This window comes from Schistosoma mansoni (assembly GCF_000237925.1).
Source record: "Schistosoma mansoni, WGS project CABG00000000 data, chromosome 1 unplaced supercontig 0071, strain Puerto Rico, whole genome shotgun sequence".
NCBI lineage: Eukaryota > Metazoa > Platyhelminthes > Trematoda > Strigeidida > Schistosomatidae > Schistosoma > Schistosoma mansoni.
In genome coordinates, this window is record NW_017385989.1 from 1,149,509 (window position 1) to 1,171,530 (window position 22,022).

The window sequence follows — 22,022 nt, forward strand, 5'->3', positions numbered from 1 at the left end:
TCATGAAAATACTAAATCCTCCACAAAACCGCTTCCGATCTATTCTCTTATTCTTTATTAATCTTTCACCTCTGATCAACTTATTGTCATTTGACGCCCCCTCTATGATTATCTTTCATTTCAGTTTCAATATTCTAGTTTATCATGATACTTAACCACTTTATTACCACTTTTATTACTATCTTCAGTAATATTATTACTATTACCAAACATATTATTCTTTATTAATGTGAAAAACCAGTATATGTCTACCATTGTACAGCTTTGGGAATAAATTCACTGAAAATACAACTATCATTGGTTGTTATAAGGTGCATCGGCCTTGTTACTTCCAAAAAATTTCGGCTTTCATCATGAGGCATCACAATTCTTCCTTCAACTCACAGGGAAGAGTTTAAATGGTTTGAATTATTTTTTCCTGGTTAGCGTTTTTTTAGAGAGTTAGTTTTTCTATGGGATGAGGTCGCTAACCCTAGGCCCGAACCCTCCTCCTTTACCCGGGCTTAAGACCGGCAGTAACTCTAGAAGAGCTACAGGCAGAGATACAAGTATTTATAAACAGTTGTCTACGCAAAATACTGAACATTCATTGGCCAGATACTATCAGCAACAACAACAACAAAGAACAAACCAGCTTCCAGCTGAAGAGGAAATTAGGAAAAGACGTTGGGAGTCTATCGGTCATACATTAAGGAAATCACGAGGCAATCCCTAACTTGGAATGGTGAGGGGAAGTGGAAAAGAGGAAGGCCAAAGAACACATTACATCGGGAAATAGAAGCTGATATGAGAAGGATGAACATTAACTGGAAAGAACTGGAAAGGATTGCCTACGACAGAGTTGGATAGAAAGTGATGGTGGGCGGCCTATGCACCTCCACGAGGGGTAATAGGCGTAAGTAATTAACAACTATCTTCGTTGAACCAATCTTTCCAGATATTTAATGAATGACATGAGAAAACAAACAGTTACTTTAGTAATCTCACTTCAATTAAATCTGTTCACAATCTCTTAGTTACTCAAATTCTTTCGATATTATCATACCGTGTATTATTCTCATTTGCATTAAATTATTCAACGTTATAATATTCGATATTACTTTATCATGATTATTGACTGTCTAGATTTCCTTACAGAATTTAGTCAAATGTACAAACTGATAACAAAAAATTTTACAAACAGATCACTTCTTCATAGTTTCTAAGTCACGAACTAATCTTAGTTAAACAACCAATGAGAATCTGGAGGTGGTGGATGGCTGTTTTGTACTTGCTTGGGATTCTTCAGAAGCGCACACTCACGATCCCACATGCGGGAATCAAACCCAGAAGGGTTGATCTCATGGAGAACGCTTAGGCTCTATAGGATTGGTCAGGTCCAAACTGTCGTTTTGTTGAATTTCATGTTTGGTTTTTAGAGGTGAATTATAAATAGTATTCAGTAAATAATGATGTCAATTAAAATGTCATTGAAAAAAAAGAAACACTGAATAGCTTCTTTAGTATGAGTTCATTAGCGAATTAAACGGCATTCAGCAATAGGGATTAGTTATGAACTGAACAAAGCTGAGAACTTGTACCACTCCATTTCAACTAAATGATCTCATGATTTAACCCTCGTTCCATGCGAATCGATACTTACTAAATTCATGAAAGTGTAAGACTGAGTTGTTTAACACTAAGACGAAGAGTTTTTCCATTCCTGTCTAGTTTTCAAAAGTATCTCAACTGAATTCATTATTTGATGAATAATATTTATATGTTACTGAGTTAGTTATTGACAGTTAGTCAGTCAGTCACAACGTAGAACTTCGTACGTACGTACGTACATCAGTTCGAGTTGCCATACCACATTAGCACAGAGATGAAGTTGTCGATCCAAATCCCATAGTGGTAGAAGTAGTAAGAGTAAAAGTATTATGTGAAAGATAAGGGTTTGAAGATGTTATTGAAGGAGCATAATACGGTGAAATAAATTTGGAAAGAGAAAAAAGATAGAGACATGAAGAATTCAGAAGATTAGAATTTGGTAGAACACAAAGAGTGGATGCACCTTTGCCATTGCAAATGATTTTGAGCCATGTCATTCAAAGTCTCTAACCATCGGTCGTTATCATCTCTCGGATCCCAACCAGGTAGACCACACCTATCAACATGGCTCAATCCACTTGTCAGTGACTTCATGGATTTGTGATACGTTTTGGTCTGGCCGCCCCTAACTTTCTTTCAATCTACTTCTACACCATAAAACATTGCATGTCGGGGCAGACGGTAGTTTGGCATACGTATCACGTGTCCCAGCCATCTCAACTGATGAAGTTTCACCACATCATCAATCGATTTGCCATCTTTACCTAGTACCTGTTTCCTAACAACAGCATTACTTACTCAGTGGTCCCAGGATACACGAGCTATGCTTCGAAGACACCTATGATCGAATACTAGTAGCCTACGAATATCCTCTACTCTTATCGATTAATTAATTAATTATTGACACACCACAATAGAGTTGGATGGATTCTTTACTAAATTAAAATTTGCTATCAAAGTTAAACTACTACTATCAAGAAAATATATAAAAATATGAAAAAATTGAATTTTTTCATGAAGATTATACAATTTGTGTGTGAGAGAAAACAAACCAGCTTCCATCCAGTAGAGGAAGAAATCAGGAAGAAATACTGGGAGTGGATAGGATAAACACTGAAGAAATCACCCAACTGCATCACAAGAAAAGTCCACACATGGAATCCTGAAGGCCAAAGGAGTACAGGAAGATCAAAGAACATATTACGCCGAGAAATGAAGACAGACATGAAAAGAATGAACAAAAATTAGATAGAACTAGAAAGGAAGGCCAAGGACAGAGTGTGTTGGAGAATGCTGGTCGTCGGCCTATGCTCGATTGGGAGTAACAAGCGTAAGTAAGTAAGTAAGTAAGTAAGTAATATACTTTGTGATAACTCAATTTTTATACTAAACATAATATTTCACTTACTTGTTGTTAGGAAACCATGTGAGAATCCAGCTATAAATAATATAACTGTTAATATAATAACATTTAAACACCATGGTACTATTAATGTAGTAATAGCACCAACTATTAATGATAATATGATAAATATACTACGTAAGGATTTATATCGATCTGATAATATTCCACCAATTAATGAACCAAATAATAAACCAATTGCTCTAGTTGATAAGGCTATACCAATTTGTTCATAATTGGATTTGGTATTATACATTAAAGTAGGTAATGTTGGACCTAATACTTCACTATATAATCCCTAAAAAAATAAATAAAAAACAAAAAAAATATTGATTAAATTAATTTAGTATTGTTTGTTTGAATCTTCCCATTGATATATTAGGACTGTAACTGGTCAGTCTCTTATTGGCCATATGTGCATCCTGTGTGTATTGCCTCGATATAGCCTTAATTCACAAGCATGATAAGCAAAGATGGATAGTGGCTAGCAGTGGAATCCAGTTTGACGCGCGTTTCGTTCTATTTGGGACTCGTCAGCTGGATGTACCTGCATCTCAGAGTTGATGTTCACTCTGGGACTCGAACCCAGTACCTTTTGCTTCTAACGCCATCGCGTTATCCACTCGGCCACTGAGTCCTGATAGCCAATTACTTGTGCAATGGGGTGAAGTTTAAATTCATTTAGTATTGTTTGTTTGAATCTTTCCAATCGATGTGTTAAGACTACAACTGGTAATACGCACAGTATGTACATGTGCCAATTAGAGACTGACCAGTTGCAGTCCTAACACATCGATGGGAAGATCCAAAATATTGATTAGTTTATATTATAGAAAAGTACGATTGTAAATATGGATGAAAATTTAAAAAGCAAACTATTTTTTCATAGAAAGTATCACTTGAGTTGTGAAGGCGTGGATTGGCAAAGCAACAGCAGCATATTCACTACAACTAAAGAACATCGGGAACTCAAAACAATTGTCGACCATCAACAAGATCAGAATTTTCAATACATATGTCAAGACAGTTCTACTGTATGAGGCGGAAACCTGCAGAACTACGAAAGCCATCATCCACAAGATACAGATGTTTATCAACTGTTGTCTACGCAAGATACTTCGGATCCGTTGGCCAGACACTATCAGCAACAAGCTACTGTGGGAGAGAACAAACCAGATTTCATCCAGTGGAGGAAGAAATGAGGAAGAAGCACTGGAAGTACATAGGACACACATTGAGGGAATCACCGAACTGTGTCACAAGGCAAGCCCTCACATGGAATCCTGAAGATCAAAGGAGAAGAGGGAGATCAAAGTACAAATCACGCCGAGAAATAGAGACAGGCATGAGAAGAATGAACGAAAGTTGGATAGAACTATAAAGGAAGGCGCATGTCAGATTATATGTGTTGGAGAATGCTGGTCGGCAGTCTATGCTCCATTGGGATTAACAGGCATAAGTAAGTAAGTATAACTTAAGTACCTAAGAAACTGACATAATAATTTATTGATATATTTTTGGTATAAAAACGAATACATATGACAATAAGAGGATAGAACATTGATGTCATTTTGATTTTATATTGAAAAATGTGCAATTATATACCTCCTTGTTTACTATAGTCATTATATTATAAAATTATTGAAGATGCCCTTAGTTACAATGTTTTCTAGAAAGGAGAGGAAATATTACAATGATTCGTAAGAGGAATAAAGTATTTCAATGAAAAAGAGTACAATAGTTTGATGGACGAATTAAATTTTATTAGTTGAGATCGTGAGTCAATCGAAACTAGACCAATTATGGAGAACCTGGAAGTACTGGATGGCCGTTTTGTCCTATTGTGGGTCTCCTCAGTAGTGCGCATTCACGATCCCGCCTCGCGAGATTCGAACCCGGGATTCATCGGTCTCTCGCGCACAAACGCTTAACTTCCAGACCACTGAGCCGACCGGCATCCAACGGTGTTAATGTCTAACTTCCACTGACCCACAAAATTGAGCAACAAATCCACCAATGTCTTCAATGAGTTACTATCTCACAACAGACCTGGCTGAACTCCACTGATCTCGCGAAGCAAGATCGTGGGTGCGCACCATTGAGGAATCCCACAATAGGACGAAATGGTCATCCAGTGCTTCCAAGGTTTTCCATGATGGTCTAGCTTCAATCAACTCATGATCTCAACTATTAAAATTACTATAATGTCCACGAAAACCCCTTCTGAATTAGACTTTGTTTATGATAAAATAATTCTTCAATAACTAATATACACTGACAAAGTACACCTTATAGACGGCAATATAACATTTAGATATCCATCATGGAATATGTATACCACTTTGACTTTAGATGATGTAACACCATTAAAAATACTTCTCTTAAACCAAAAGCCTTGAAAAAAAGAATACCGCACTCTTGGTTTGCTTAAAAAGAATTAGATGAAGCTTAGTGATTAAATCATTAATTCTATATCATTTTGTAAACCATTGAAGATCACTAAGTGTCAGATATTAGTTTTCTTTTGTAGGTTGGGAAACAACAGATATGACCAGCCAACAGTTATTGAGTAGTGACTAACATCATATTTGTTTAGTCTTAAGTGTTGATTGAATTCTACCGATTGAATTTCTGTGAGGTTGAGTGACAAATTATTATCGATAACTCTGTACAACAGAAAATCATATGCTGCTTGAATAACTTAATGGCAAAATCCTAGGCTGTAAAATTGAATGGCTTCAGATCTAATCTCACAAAGAATATCCGTCCCCTCAAGATACCAGGTACAAGTGCAAACTGTCAAGAAATCTATGTCTAAGGTCTTCTGTCTACAGCCTCCAACCAACAAATAAAAAGACACAAACAATATATGTCAAATTATAGTTTACAATCTAACTTTCAAGGATGTGAAAGTGACCTTGAAAAAATTCATCGGCGAGACTATAAATTATGGACGAGCCAATCTGAAGCGTTTGAGATCTTTCAAGGTCACGGCGCCAATTTCAGTACCTGATGCTCATGTACGATCGGTTCACAGAGGATTTTAGATAAAGCTTGATAATTAAGCGGCTACAATAAATGGGACTACTGAGAAGTTCCTGTATTTGTAATTACGAATATTAAATGACATGTAAACCTTGTGCAGACTACCGTGATGTTGTCCTTCGATGTAACGTATGTTGGAGGAAGACGTTTGCAAGAATAGAAACCTCTTTCGCTCGGTCCAGATTGAGATTAAGACATATTATAATAATTGCCGCGAACTGTATAATAAAAGCAGCATTAACATTGGCTGCAATAATCGCAGATGTTACTGAAGTTTCGGTTGTGCAGTAGTATGAGTATTGTAGGGACATATCTATAATAAAAATAATAAACTTACACAACGGGAGTACACACAAACAATAATGAAGCTGTGTGGTCGAGGCTGAGAGGGTTTTTATGACCTTATCATGGCTCCAGAGACCAACTATTATGAAGCCATATGGATGAGTTCCTCTACCATATAAAAGAAGTGTATCCACTTTAATTATTTGGTTTTGTATAATCTATTTTTACTCTATACTGACTGTTTACTGATTGGCTAACATTTCTCAAGGTCATTTAAGATTCATTCAAAGGTCATCTATAAATTATAATCTCGCCAATTCATCTACTTTCGATCATAAAAAGTAGATGAATGAGTTTGAAGAATCCGGATTAAGATATAAAGTGTCATAACTTCAAGTGCTGATATATCGTCACGAACTAACCATCAGTTATCATGTCAAAAATGTATTTCGTGACAAAAATTATAATTTTGCTTTCTTTCATTTTATTGATTCATTTATAGATTTATAATCTCTCTCTATTCACTTCATCTGGATGATAAGAAATCAATCTGATCATCAGATACTTAACTTACTAGACAAACATAATAGACATATGAAAAAGATCTAATGAATGAAATCTACTATTCGTATGTTTGTAAATGTACTTTTTTGTTGTCTGGTTAACGTTTTTCTTTTAGTGAGTTAGTTTTTCTACAGGATGGGGTCGCTAACCTCATGCCCAACCCTCCTCCTTTGTGTTGGCTTGGCACTGGCAGTAGTCTCCGGAGGGGCTACGGGTGGAGTTTAATATTCTTTGACATTTAACTTACCCGAAGATAAGTTTTTGTTTTTGTTGTTGTTGCTGAAATTATTAATCACTAAGGCACGAAAAATTACGTAATATATATATTTGGCTCTTTGTATAAACTAGATGTAACCAGAGTATACTATAATCAATAAAATGATATTATCTTCTTTGATCACATGGTATTTGCTAGATTATCGAATCGAAATAAATGGATCAATCTTTTTGTTGTTGTTGGTGGTGGTGGTGTTGGCGGGGGGGCGGTGTTGTTGTTGTTATTTGATGATCATTTGTTGACCTACAATTTTCGCTAATCTCTTAAATTACATTTCAAAACATTCAATCTTTAATCGGTTCTCCTCCGTTGGCCAACTTCAAGGTCAATGAATCAGTAGTAATCTTAGTTATTGAATGACCTAATTTGATTATTATACTTACGACCTTTTGTAGTTAAATGTAATTGCCTCTGTTATCTTTATTCATAAATCTTTGTATTATTATTATCATGGTCATTATTAGTTACTTAATTCCTTACGCCTATTACTTCCAATGGAGTATAGGCCACCGACTAGCATTCTCCAACCCACTCACTCTGTCATGAGCCTTCCTTTCTAGTTCTATCCAACTTTTGTTCACTCTTCTCATGTCTGTCTCCATTTCTCGGCCTAATATATTCTTTGGTCTTCCTGTACTCCTTTGGCCTTCAGGATTCCATGTGACAGCTTGTCTTTTGACACAGTTCGGTGATTTCCTCAATGTGTGTCCTATGTACTTCCAGTGCTTCTTCCTCATTTCTTCCTCTGCCTTTCTTTGGTATTTTGATCAGGTGTCCTTTTCAGTCTGTTGATGGCACTTATTCTTCATACCAAAACTTACTGAAAAGAATGTGGAGTATCTTTGCAGGTACTGCTCCATCTGCTTTCAGTGTCTCTGCTGGAATGTTGTCTGGTCCTTCTGCTTTGCCGCTCTTGATTTGTCTGGTGGCCATACTGATCTCTTCAATTGTTGGTGGGCCAACATCGATTGGGAGGTCTGTGGGTGCTGCTTCGATGTTGGGTGGGTTCAGTGGAGCTGGTCGATTCAAGAGTTCTTTGAAGTGTTCTACCCACCTATTTTGTTGTTCTCCTATGTTGGTGATTATTTTGCCTTTCTTGCTTCTCACTGGTCATTCTGGTTCACGATAATTTCCAGCGAGTTCTTTTGTTGCATAATACTATGGTCTTATGTTTCCTTCTCTTGTAGCCTCTTCCACCATGATTGCTAAATCTTCCACATATTTACGTTTGTCGGTTCTGGGATCCTCTTCACTTGCTTGTTTACTTCTGTATATTCGACTTGTGCTTTGACTTTTTCTGCTCTTGTTCGGCCGATATTGATTGCTGCCTTCTTGTTCCTCCTTTGTTATCCAGTGTATCAACAGTGATCCATTCCTTGTGGTGGTGATTTTTGTTGCCCAGAACCTCCTGATATGTTGAAATGATTGCCTTCTTGATCCCTTTCCCATTTTTAACCATAGTAGTTCCCTCTCCATTGAGTAGATCGTGAAAGGCCTGAAACTTATTGTTGAGGGCTATGTTGAATTTCTTGAGTCTGTCAGTATCTCGAAGAAAAGCCGTATTAAACTTTTGTGATATTATCCGCCCCGTTGCCCAATGCTTTTTGAGTTTCAGTTTCATCTTGGCGACCAGCAAATGATTATGTGAGACTATATCAGCTCCTCCCCTGGATCTCACATCTTTCATCGTTCTCCTGAACTTTGTGTATATGCAGATATGGTCGATTTAGTTCTGTGTAGTATGATCCGATGAAGTCCATGTTGCTTTGTGTATGCCTTTATGTGGAATATGGTACCGCCTATGAACAGTTTATTGAAGGCACATAGGTTTGCAAATCTCTCACCGTTTTCGTTCCTTCCTCCCAGTCCATGTTGTCCCATGACGTCTTCGTATTCAGTGTTGTCCATTCCAACCTTGGCATTGAAATCTCCCATCAGAATGATCAGGTCCTTTGTTGAGAACTTCACGAAGATTGACTGCAGTCTATCGTAGAATTGATCTTTAACGTCTTCATCGTAGTTGATAGAAGGCGCATAGCATTGGATGACATTCATTGTAATGCCCTCTCTCTTTGTTTTGAAGGAGGCTTTGATGATCCTCGGTCCATGAAATTCCCATCCTATAAGTACATTTTGTGTTTGTTTGGACAGCATCAACGCAACTCCTTGTGTATGTGGGGCATTTTCTTCTTCATGGACGGAGTATAACAAAATCTCTCCTGAAGATAGCTGTTGTTGTCCAACCTGCGTCCAATGTGTTTCACTGATCTCAAGCACCTCCAGGTTGTATCTTTTCATTTCTATAGCAACTTGGATGGCTCTCCCGGTTTCTCAAATTGTACGAGCATTCCATGTACCTATAAAAATTGTTGCTCTGGCTGTCAGAAGGGGCATCGGCCTCATGACTTCCGAAGGAACTCGGCTTTCATCATGAGACGTCATAATTATGCTTTCTACTCCCAGGGCAGAGTTTAAATGGTTTGAATGATTTTTTCTGGTTAGCATTTTATCGCGAGTTAGTTTTCTAAGAAATGGGGTCTCTAACCGCATGCCAAACCCTCCTTCTTTGTGTGGGCTTAGGACCTGTAGTAGCCCCTGAAGGACTACAGACGGAGTTTATTATTATTAGTGTTATGGGTTTAACATCAATAATAATCCCATATTTATTCTGATCATGGATCACTTAACATATAATATATAGATTCAAATTAACATTGGATACGTGTCATATCAACATTAACAATTTTATTCTATTTTGTTTGACCATCCTGAATTCACATACTTTAGCTTTAAACGATGTGCTTTGCCCTTAACCTGGCCAATTTTTCGGATAATTAATTTAGTTATATGGATTGTAGAACCTGAAGAGAATCTATCAAAAAGAATATTTTTCGTTCAAATATTAATCTGTTAATATGATGAGGATCTTTGAACGATTCAATTTGAATGTGTAGAAAGAAGATCATTTTAAATGAAAGTTTTCATTAATTCAAATGCAATCTTAGATCACCACTGAATATGACGATGAATAATAAACTGTCGAAATTTTAAATGCCGGTTTGATTATTTCTTCTCAATATACATGAAGATAAACGATTAATTAATAGATCAGAAGGGGTTTTATGGAGAGTTCAGTATTTTCATAGTTGAAATCATGAGTCATGAGACCACCATGAAAAACCTGGAAGCACTGGACGGTCGTTTCGTCCTATTATGAGACTCCTCAGTTGTGCGCATCCACGATCTCGCCTCGCGAGCGAGATTCGAACCCAGGACCTACCAGTCTTGAGCCAGAGCACTTAATCGATAGACCATTGAGCCGGCATCCGATGGTGTTTATGTCTAACTTCAACCAATCCACGAAGTTCACCGATTGTCTTCAGTGAGTTGATATCTCACAACAGACGTGGTGTGAAATCCACTGGTCACTGCCTCAATTGACTCACGCTTTCAACTATGAAAATACTAAATCTCCACAAAACCCCTTCAGATATATTATTGTATATCATCTGATTTACTATAATAATTTTTACTAAAAGTTCAAATAACATTAAACTCCACCTGTAGCTCCCCCGGAAGCTACCGCCGGTCTCTCAAGTCCGGATAAAGGAGGAGGGTTGGGCATGAGGTTAGCGACCCTATCCCGTAGAAAACTAACTCACTAAAAAAACGCTGGTAGTAGTAGTAGTAGTAGTTAATAATGGAAAGTTATTTAACTGAGTCGTTAGGTATCCTAAAATCATTCTATTCAAAATGTTATTAGGCCTTTGAATGACATAATAAATTGTATCATTAATGCTCTTCAATCATTGATGTTCGGCCTGTGCTCCTCCACGAGGGGTAACAGGCGTAAGTAAGTAAATAATCATCGATGTTATAAAGTTATTTCATCTAATTTATACATTATCAAGAAGTGTGATTCACTGTTATTAATTTAGTAGCCAAGGCAATTAAAACAACATATATAAGTGAACAATATCGTTTCCAAGTAGATCTTCACCAAGCTTTATGCAATATATGGATCAATGATTCTAATGAAATATTTCCATATATCTATTTACATATTCCTATATATATTAGAGTAAAACTTGTTGAAGATCTAATTGAAAATAAGTACATTCAAATCAATCCAATTTATCAATCAATCAGGAAAATTATGCACATACATAAGAACCAAAATCAAATCAATGTAAGATACAATCAATGATAGATTCATGATCAACAAGAACCGATCAACAACATAGGCTGTGAATCACATGTGTAAGAGTTTGAACACTTCACTTCTACCAGAAGTTTGTACTAATGATATCGTTCAGAAGAACAATGAAAACTTCACAATCAAATTATCCAGTTCAAAAAACAAAACTCCATCAAAATCATCCACTTGAGCTACAAACCTTTCCATCATCTCACAATCTAATGTATTTACAAGTACTTTTACTTACTTACGCATGTTACCCCTCGTCGAGGAGCATTGGCCGCACACCACCATTCTCCATCCAACCCTGTCCCAGCCCATCCTTTCAAGTTTTTTCCAGTTAACATTCATCCTTTTCATATCTGCTTCTATTTCCCAAAGTAATGTGTTCTTTGACCTTCCTCTTCTCCTCTTTCCTTCCGGATTTCTAGTTAGCGATCGCCTCGTGATGCAGTTTGATAATTTCCTTAAAGTATGTCCGATCCACTTCCAACGTCTTTTCCAATTTCCTCTTCATCTGGAAGCTTCTCTGTCCTCTCCCATAAAACATTGTTGCTGACAGTATCCGGTCAGTGAATGTTGAGTATTTTGCGTATACAACTGTTTATAAATACTTGTACCTTCTTGACGATGGATGTAGTAGTTCTCCACGTTTCAGCTCCATACAGTAGAACTGTCTTGACCTTCGTATTGAAGATGGTGACTTTGATATTGGTTGAGAGTTGTTTTGAGTTGCATATGTTCTTCAGTTGTAGGAATGCAGCCCTTTACTTTGCCAATCCTCACCTTTACATCTACATCCCATCCTCCTCCTTGGTTTATCAATGATGAATATATTTACAAATGTTATTCTAATTTACACAATAAGAACTTTCTATATCCAATATAAAACTTATTCATATATCATAATAACAATACAATAAACTTTATTTAACTTACTAATGATATCCATGTATAACATAATGCACTTGTTTTAGCTATTTTTCCATGTATTGGTTTATGAAAATGAAAATAATTTAATTTTTGTTGTTGTTGTGGTTGTTGTTGCTGTTGTTGTGGTTCTGGTTGTGGTTGGCAACTCATTGAATGATTGATCTGTTTTTTTTTATTCATTCATTTCAAATTTTCCCCCCAAATAAATAATATTCAAGGTTATAATATTTCAATAATATAAATAGCCAATCATAAATCTGATCAATATTTTATTGGCGTGTTTATAAATGAACCAATCATAATCAATATCAATATTTAAAAAAAATATTTAGATTAAACTACCAATAGAAAAACTTGAAAAGGAATGAATAATCATATTTGTGTTAGTATGAAAAACTGTTCAGTTGGTGGGATTCGAACTCAAGATCTTTGATCTTCTAATAATATAAAATAAAGAGAATTAGTTTTATTTACCTAAACAGTATTGAAGGGGATTATATTTCATCTTATTATATTGTTGATTATATACTAAAGTATGTGTAAATAAATAAGCTCTTGAAAACTTTTTTCATAGAGTTGTAGTGAACAAGAACATAAGTGCGGACAATTGAATGTATTTAGACACAAAATTAAAGAATATCACAGTAAAATCTGACAACCATACAGTAAATAGTTAATTTGCGAACTTTATACTTGAAATTATGAGTCAATTGAAGCTAAACAATCATGGAAAACCTTGAAGCACTAGATGGCCCTTTCATCCTACTGTGGGATTCCTCAGTAGTGCACATCCGCGATCCCGCCTCGCGAGATTCGAACCCGGGATTCATCGGTCTCGCGCTTAACCTCTAGACCAGTAAACCGTCTGGCATCCGTCAGTGTTAATATCTAACTTCAACCGATCCACGAAATTGAACGACATATCCACCATTGTGTTCAGTGAGTTATTATCTTACAATGGACTTGGTTGAACTCCACTGGCCACTGCCTCTCATTACAACTGTAGGAAATACATCTTGATGCCAGTCTCTAGTGAGCATATGATTATTATCAAAAGGGGTTTTTGTGGCGATTTTAGGAATTTCATAGTTGAGGAGTACCACAATAGGATGAAATGACCGTCTAGTGCAAACAATGTCGACAACTCAAACAGTCGCGGCGATTCATTAACGTATCAGTCAGTCAGTTAGCTACAACGTAGGACCGGGCACATATATCCATCGGTCCAAGTTGCCATACCTCGTTAGCACAATAAGATGAACACCGGATTCATAGAAGTAGTTAATTTAGTGGAAGGAGATTTAAGATGGTGCCTTAGGGTATGCCACTCTTAACCGACTCCTATTCAGATAGTGTCCCATTTATCCTCACTCTCTGTCTTCGGCCACATATAAAGTTTTTTATCCATTCCTGTACAACACTTGTTATTCCGAATCTCGAAAGGCTTTACATAAAACCTAGGTGAGAAACCTTGTCAAGTGCTTTGCTAAAGACTGTGAATATCAAATCGACAGACACCATTATCTAGGAATGATGTTCAATCCTCTCTCGCAATAAGTAAGTTGGTCAAGCATGAATGCTTGTTTCCAAACCTATGTTGCTCGGGACATAACAGATTATATGATTATATGTGACTTGGTAACTTAACCAGAAGTGTCTTTTTAAGTAGATCAACTACTAAGCTGGTTAGACCGATAGGTTAGTAGTTAGATGCGATCCTTTCCTGACCATCTTTAAATATAGGACTAGCTATAGCATCTTTCCAATCACTAGGTAGTTGAGTGTGAAAAATCAACATGTTGAAGAGCATCGAGAGTGGACTTGGAATAATTTCCGCGAGAGATGATAGCAATCGTGGATGTAACCCGTCAGGTCTTGGTATCCTACTAGGTTTGAGATTAATGATTAATCAAACAGCAGTTCCCTCAGCCACATGTACAGGTCATATATCTGGTATCTCAATGGTGTGATTATGATAAGTATTGTTAACGATACCCGTAGAGTAGATTTCAGTTAAATAGTCTGATAAAGTCTCAACTTTCGCCATATTTGGTTGAACTAGCATATCTGAATTTTCGTGCAACAATAGTGGAGGAATACCGTCACTACTCTTTGTTCTTCATTTAGTGTACGAAAACAATCGGTTCGCGCAAGTACGGCTATCATACCCCAAATGTCTGACAAGTATAGATTTCATTTTCTAGTTAAATGGAAATGTCCACATGAAAACGATTATTTGAATATATTAAAGCCGTTGACCGAGTGATAGTCAAGTCGGACGTAGAGTACTCGGCAAACATGGTAATCCGACTGATAAGAATGTGAATTTTCATCAATTAAGGTGTCTGGAATATGCATAAAATATGTCTAATCACCAATTACATAGAGATTTAATGTCGCATGTATAGAAGTAGGTTTAATGAAAACTATGTATGCCTAAACCAAGACAGTATAAGTCTATGAAGTTCTTGAGTGTTATTAGATGTACGCCATTAATTTGTGAGTCCGCGCAAATATAGTAACCACTGACCGATATCACTTAGTACTGGTCCGTCATTTTTTCATTCATGTAATACTTTTGCTGAGTATTCTATATTGTACTAAACTTATGATAATGAATAAAGCCATTGATAATAATAGTGATAAAACAGTCAAAGTTTGGTCATTTTACTGCTGATCCTATTTTTGTCAATGCTACTCCTTTGATGATCATCTCCAGTAGCATGAACAAGTATTTATAAACAGTTGCCTACACAAAATACTTAATATCCGTTGTCCGAATAATATCAGCAACAGACCACAGTGGGATAGAAAAAAACCCAGCTTCCATCTGAAAAGGAAATTAGGGAAAGATGTCGAAAGCGGATAGGCCACACATTGAGGAAATCATCAAACTACATCACATGACAAAAACTAACTTGGAATTCCGAAGGGAAACGAAGAAGAGGAAGACCAAGGAATATATTGAGTCGGTAATTGGAAGCAGACATGAAAAGTATGAATAGCAAGTAGAAAGAACTGGAAAGGATTACTTAGGACAGAGTTGAATGGAGAATGGTGGTGGATAGCCTATGCTTCTCGATGAGGAGTAACAGGCGTAAGTAAGCAAGTAATAAAAAGATTCCTGTCAGTAAATAGTAAATTCACTGGCATATTATTTATTTGTCAATTAGTTGGTCAATTAGTCAGTCAATCACAACGTAGAACTTGTTGGTATGTACATCGGTTAAAGTTCTCACACCCTATTAGCTCAGATACAAGATATTGTCAGACCAAATCCTTGAATAGTTGAAATAGTAATAGTATCAGTGGTGATGAGAAAGTCTTGGATGAGGTGGGGAATGCTGTTAGGCGGTTTATGCTCCTTCAGGAGGGATGACAGGGGTAACTAATTAAGTATTGTGTATCTCCTTCAACATACTCTCTAATCCTGTCAATACACTTATACTAACTCCATCCCAACTGTTCAAAATCAGTGGAAATCACACTTTTCAGTTGTTTTTTTTTTTACGAAATTAGATACATTATCATTCATTTTAGCACTTAAATGTTTCCATTCATTTGCATAATAAGTTTAAGTAGGACATGTATATCATTACTGGATTGGAATGCATAACACCATAAAAGTCACGTTCTCTATGTATGTCTTCTTTGTCACTTCAGCATCAACATATACATGTATACATATACAGATCTCAGTCGAGGTTTCATCTAGATCCAATAATCATATTCATTGAATTTGTAATCAATTCCAGAAGAAAAAAACAAACAGAATTTGACAATGTTTTTGATGACGTTTTATCATATGATGATCAAGTATTTAAATGAAAACAAAATAGTTACCAAGGTAGACAAGTACGCGTTAAAAGATGCAACGAAAGAGAACTTATGAACGAATGTAAATATAGTTTGAAAAAACATGCCATAATTAAATATTCTAACATGATTATATAGTTACATAGTTACTTTGATACATTTGTGTATCTGGGTAACTATGAATATTGAAGATAGTATGGTAAATGAGGTTAATTCACGAATGATAAAAACGAGAGTGGATTGTCCTAGTGTCAGACTTACCTATCCTAATCTTTGATATTAAGTCATACATATCACTAAGAGAAAAGTCTTCAACAGAGTATTGTTAAACAGAATGAGGGACTCCGTTGACGCTCAATTTCGAGACCAACAGGCTGAATTTCGTAAGGATCGACCGTATACAGACCGAATTGCAACTCTACGGATCATTGTGGAACAATCAATTGAATGGAATTCATCACTCTACATCAACTTCATTGACCACAAAAAAGCATTTGACAGCGTAGACATGACAACATTATGAAGGCTTCTTTGACACTGCGGCGTGACTGATAAGATAGTCAATATCATACGGAATTCCTATGATGGATTAAATTTCCAAATCATCCATGGAAAACAACTCACCGACTCATTCGAGGTGAAGACCGGTGTTAGGCAAGGTTGCTTACTCTCACCCTTTATCTTTCTCCTGGTGATCGACTGGATCGTGAAGGCGTCAACATCTGGAGGAAATCACGGGATAATGTGGACAGGTAGGCTGCAGCTGGACGATTTAGACTTCGCAGATGATCTGGCTCTTCTATCACAAACGCAACAACAAATGCAGGAGAAAACGACCAGTGTAGTAGCAGCCTCAGCAGCATTAGGTCTCAATATAAACAAAGGGAAAAGCAAGATTCTCTAATACAATACAGCATGCACCAATCGAATTACACTGGACGAAGAAGGTTTGGAGGATGTGGAAACCTTTACATATCTGGGCAGCATCATTGATGAACACGGTGGATCGGATGCAGATGTGAGGGCGAGGATAGGCAAAGCAAGAGCAGCATATTTACGACTGAAGAACATCTGGAACTCAAAACAATTGTCAACCAACACCAAGATCATAATTTTCAATACAAATGTCAAAACAGTTCTACTGTGTGGGGTGGAGACGTAGAGAACTACGAAAATAATCATCCAGAAGATACAGGTATTTAGTAACAGTTGTCTGCGCAAAATAATTCAGATCCGTTGGCCAGACACTATCAGCAACAAGTTACTGTGGGAGACAACAAACCAGATTCCATCCAGTGTAGGAAGAAATCAGGAAGAAGTGATGAAAGTGGATAGGACACACATTGAGGAAATCACCCGACTGTGTCACAAAGAAGGCCCTCACATGGAATCTTAAAGGCCAAGGAACAAGAGGATGACCGAAGAACACATTACGCCGAGAAATAGAGACAGACATGAGAAGAATGAACAACAACTGGATAGAACTACAAAGGAAGGTCGAGGACAGAGTGGGTTGGAGAATGCTGGTCGGCGGCTTATGCTCCATTGGAAGTAACAGGCACTAATAGAGAATAGAAGAGACATCACTAAGAACTGTGCTTTTCTATGCATGTATACAAAACCTGGCTTATTGAAGATGAGAATGTCCCGAATGGTTTTTTGTATTCGATCATAGCGGCTCCCTTACGAATATCTAAAGTCCTCCAATGTATATCTGATCATAATGAGAATCATTTGATGGATGTCACTATATTAAAACATAGATTTCAGTAACTTTTACATATTTTCTGAATATCAATCATAATAGTCTTATGTAATAACTTGACAAAATGGTGACATTGCTAATTGTTATTACTATGGAAAAACTGCTACTTACTTGCTACTGTACAACCAAACAAAGATTAACATTGTAAGCGAAGATGGATAGTGACTAGCAGTGGAATCTAGGACGCGAGTTTTATCCTATTTGGGACTCGTCAGTTGGATGTACCTGCATCTCAGAGTTGATGTTCACTCCATCTTTGCTGATAATGCATGTGAAATAGGACTATATCAAGGCAATACGCACAGTATGCACATATGCCAATTAGAGACTGACCAGTTGCAAACCTAAACATCAATGGGAAGATTCAAACAAACAATACTAAGTTAATTTAAAGAATAACATTGTTCAACACTAAAAAGAAAATCAAACTAAAGGTGAAGACTTATTTTTTATATATCAACCTGACGTTTAAGCTGCTGATGATGTCATTCAGAAGAACGATGAAAGCTCCATGACCAAACCATCCAGCTGATAGAACAAAACTCTATCAAAATATACCAACCATAGTTTCACAAATGATCTAAATGACATTATGATCTATAATCATATATATATATATATATCCGATCAATAGATGAACTTAAATAAATCGAACTGGTAATACTTGGGGGTATAAATTTATCAATAATTTAATCCATCGAAATCATTTACAATCACAATTGATGAACGACTAATCTAACTGATATAATTAAGCATAATGAATGATACTTATATAGAGTTGATATGTGTTAATCAATTGTAACTTCCTAGTTATAGCCTTTAGGAATAAGACATAAGACCTTATTATACATGACTCATATTAGAATACATTAATGATTCTTATGTCATTATCTCTCATATTCTTTAAAGAAGTAAGATGAATAGTCAAAACTGAAAGAAGTAGATTTTATCTTTTACCGACTCCGCCTGTAGCTCTTCTAGAGTTACTGCCGGTCCCAATCCCGGGTAAAGTAGGAGGGTTGGGCATGGGGTTAGCGACCCCATCCCGTAGAAAACTAACTCACTAAAAAACGTTAACCAGAAAAAATTATTAGAACCATTTAAACTCCACCCTGGGAGTCAGAAGGTCTTTATTTAGAAGAGTTATGACGCCTCATGGTGAAAGCCGGAAAAAATAATTCCAACCAATAATTCGTATCTTTTACCGAACACTATTCATATATATATATATATATATATATATATACTTACGCCTGTCAATCCTCCTGAAGGAACATAGGCCGCCCACCACCACTCTCAACGCAACTCTGTCCTATGTAATCCTTTACAGTTCTTTCTACTTGCTTTTCATACTTTTCATATCTGCTTCCGGTTCCCAATGCACTGTGTTCCCTAGTCTTCCTCTTTTTCGTTTCCCTTCAGAATTCCAAGTTAGTGATTGCATCGTGATGCAGTTTGATGATTTCCCCAATGTGTGGCCTATCCACTTTCAATGTCTTTTCCTAATTTCCTATTCAGATGAAAGCTAGTCTTTTCTCTCCCACAGTTGTCTGTTGGTCATTTCATCTTAATATGGGACTCTTCACCAGTGGACATCTATAGCCCTGTACGCGGGACTCGAGCTCAAGACCTTCAATCTGTCACGAAAGTTTAACCTCCAGACCACTGAGCTGAGATCCAACGGTACTAATGTCTAACTCCAACCAATCCACGATATCTGATGACGATCTTCCTTTGTCTCCGGTGAGTAACTGGCTCACATATGACACGGTTGAACTCCACTGGGTTACAGCTTCTCACTAGAACTCCGAGATTTACTTCTCAAAGCTAGTCACCAGTGAGCACATAATAATTATAAATATAGGGTTGTGAAGATTCTTTAATTCTTATAGAGATCATGAACTGATCAATGTTAGACCACCATTAAAAACCTAGAATCCAAAGTTTTCTTACTCATTATACACCTCTTCTTTTAAACAAGTAATTTCGTTTATCATCCAAGATTACTACTATAAAGGTGAAAATCAGTAGTACCTCGATGATTCATGAAAAGTGATCCAGCTAGTTGTCATTAATATGTCTAAAACATCTAATCTTACCTTAGATAATTTGAACCAGTAAAAACTATCGCTAGTCATACAAGGAAAATACCGCAGAAGTAAGGGCATTCACAACTCCGCCTGTAGCTCTTCTAGAGTTACTGCCGGTCCCAATCCCGGGTAAAGTAGGAGGGTTGGGCATGGGGTTAGCGACCCCATCCCGTAGAAAACTAACTCACTAAAAAACGCTAACCAGAAAAAATAATTCAAACCATTTAAACTCTGCCCTCCAAGTTGAAGGAATAATTATGATGCCTAATGATGAAAGCCGAAATTCTTCGGAAGTCACGAGACCGATGCACCTTCTAACAACCAGAGCAACACTCTTTATAGGTACATGTAACGTCCGGACAATGTGGGAGACAGGAAAGACCAGTCAAATAGCAATGGAAATGAGGAGATACAACTTGGCAGTACTCAGAATCAGCGAAACCCATTAGACACAAACTGGACAACAAAGGCTAGGTACAGGAGAGATGCTGCTGTACTCCGGTCACAGGAGAAAATCTTCCACACACTCAGAGAGTTGCTCTAATGCTGTCCAGAGAAGCACGAAATGCACTTGTAGGATGGGAATCTCATGGACCCAGGATAATCAAAGCATCATTCAAAACAAAGAAGCAAGGGATCACAATGAACGTTATCCAATGTTATGCACCCACCAATGATAGCAACGACGATGACAAAGATCAGTTCTATGAAAGGCTGCAATCAATTATAGAGAAGTGCTCACGAAAGGACCTCACCATCCTGATGGGAGATCTAAATGCTAAAGTCGGAAAGGATAACACAGGATATGAAGATATAATTGGACGACATGGACTAGGAGAGAGAAGTGAAAATGAAGAGAGATTTGCAAATCTATGTGCATTCAACAAATTGGTTATAGGTGACACAATATTTCCACACAAACGCATACACAAAGCTACATGGATCTCACCGGACCACAACACAGAGAACCAGATAGATCATATTTGTATCAACAAAAAATTCCGTAGATCAATGGAAGATGTGAGAACCCGGAGAGGAGCTGACATAGATTCAGATCACCATCTTCCTGGTTGTGGCCAAGATGAGACTGAAGCTAAAGAAAGACTGGACAACTGGACAAACAGCACTACAAAGGTTCAATACAGCCTTCCTTCGAGATACTGACAAGCTCCACGAATTCAAGATAACTCTCAACAACAGGTTCCAAGCTATACAGGATCTACTGAAAGAACAAGAAACTACTTTGGAGGACAACTGGAAAGGGATAAAAGAAGCACTAACTTCAACGTGTCAGGAGGTTCTGGGTCCTAAGATGCATCATCATAAGGAATGGATCTCTATGGGAACCCTGGACAAGATTGAAGAAAGGAAGAATAAGAAACTAGCAATTAACAACAGCCGAACACGAGCAGGAAAAGTCAAAGCACAAGCAGACTACGCAGAAGCAAACAGGGAAGTGAAGAAAAGCATTAAAGCTGATAAGCAGAAATACATGGGATAACTAGCAACGACGGTAGAAAAAGCTGCAAGAGACGGGAATATGAAACAACTATATGATACAACGAAGAAATTGGCAGGGAGATATAGCAAACCAGAGAGACCAGTCAAGGACAAAGAAGGAAAGACAATCACTGAGATTCAAGAACAGAGGAAAAGATGGGCAGAATACTTCGAGGAACTGCTGAATAGACCAGCCTCATTGAATCCACCGAACATCGAAGCAGCACACACTGACCTTCCAATAGATGTCACTCCACCAACGATCGAAGAAGTCAAGATGACCATCAGACAAATCAAAAGTGGGAAGGCGGCAGGACCTGACAATATACCAGCAGAAGCACTGAAGTCAGACATTGAAATAACTGCAAATATGCTCCACCTTCTATTCAAGAAGATTTGGGAAGAGGAACAAGTGCCAATGGACTGGAAAGAAGGATTTCTCATCAAGTTACCAAAGAAAGGAGATCTGAGCAAATGTGAAAACTACAGAGGCATCAGTTTGTTATCAGTACCAGGAAAAGTTTTCAACAGAGTGCTGCTGAATCGGATGAAAGACG

At 37.2% G+C, this 22,022-nt stretch overlaps 1 protein-coding gene and 1 non-coding gene across 2 annotated transcripts in view; both read right to left on the reverse strand.

The window, feature by feature from the left end:
- The window catches only part of Smp_139150 (hypothetical protein), a gene marked incomplete at its 5' end in the record, with an annotated part of 25,794 nt that extends 21,176 nt beyond the window's left edge, over positions 1-4,618 (reverse strand). Inside the window, 2 exons of the mRNA XM_018791833.1 lie at positions 2,999-3,290; positions 4,598-4,618. Of these exons, the coding sequence (XP_018645055.1) occupies positions 2,999-3,290; positions 4,598-4,618 (313 nt within the window). The remainder of the gene's footprint in view (positions 1-2,998; positions 3,291-4,597) is intronic.
- On the reverse strand, positions 3,559-3,625 carry Smp_tRNA_00541_Leu_TAG.1.1. Its single transcript has one exon. It is a non-coding gene (tRNA).
- Positions 4,619-22,022: the final 17,404 nt, after the last annotated feature.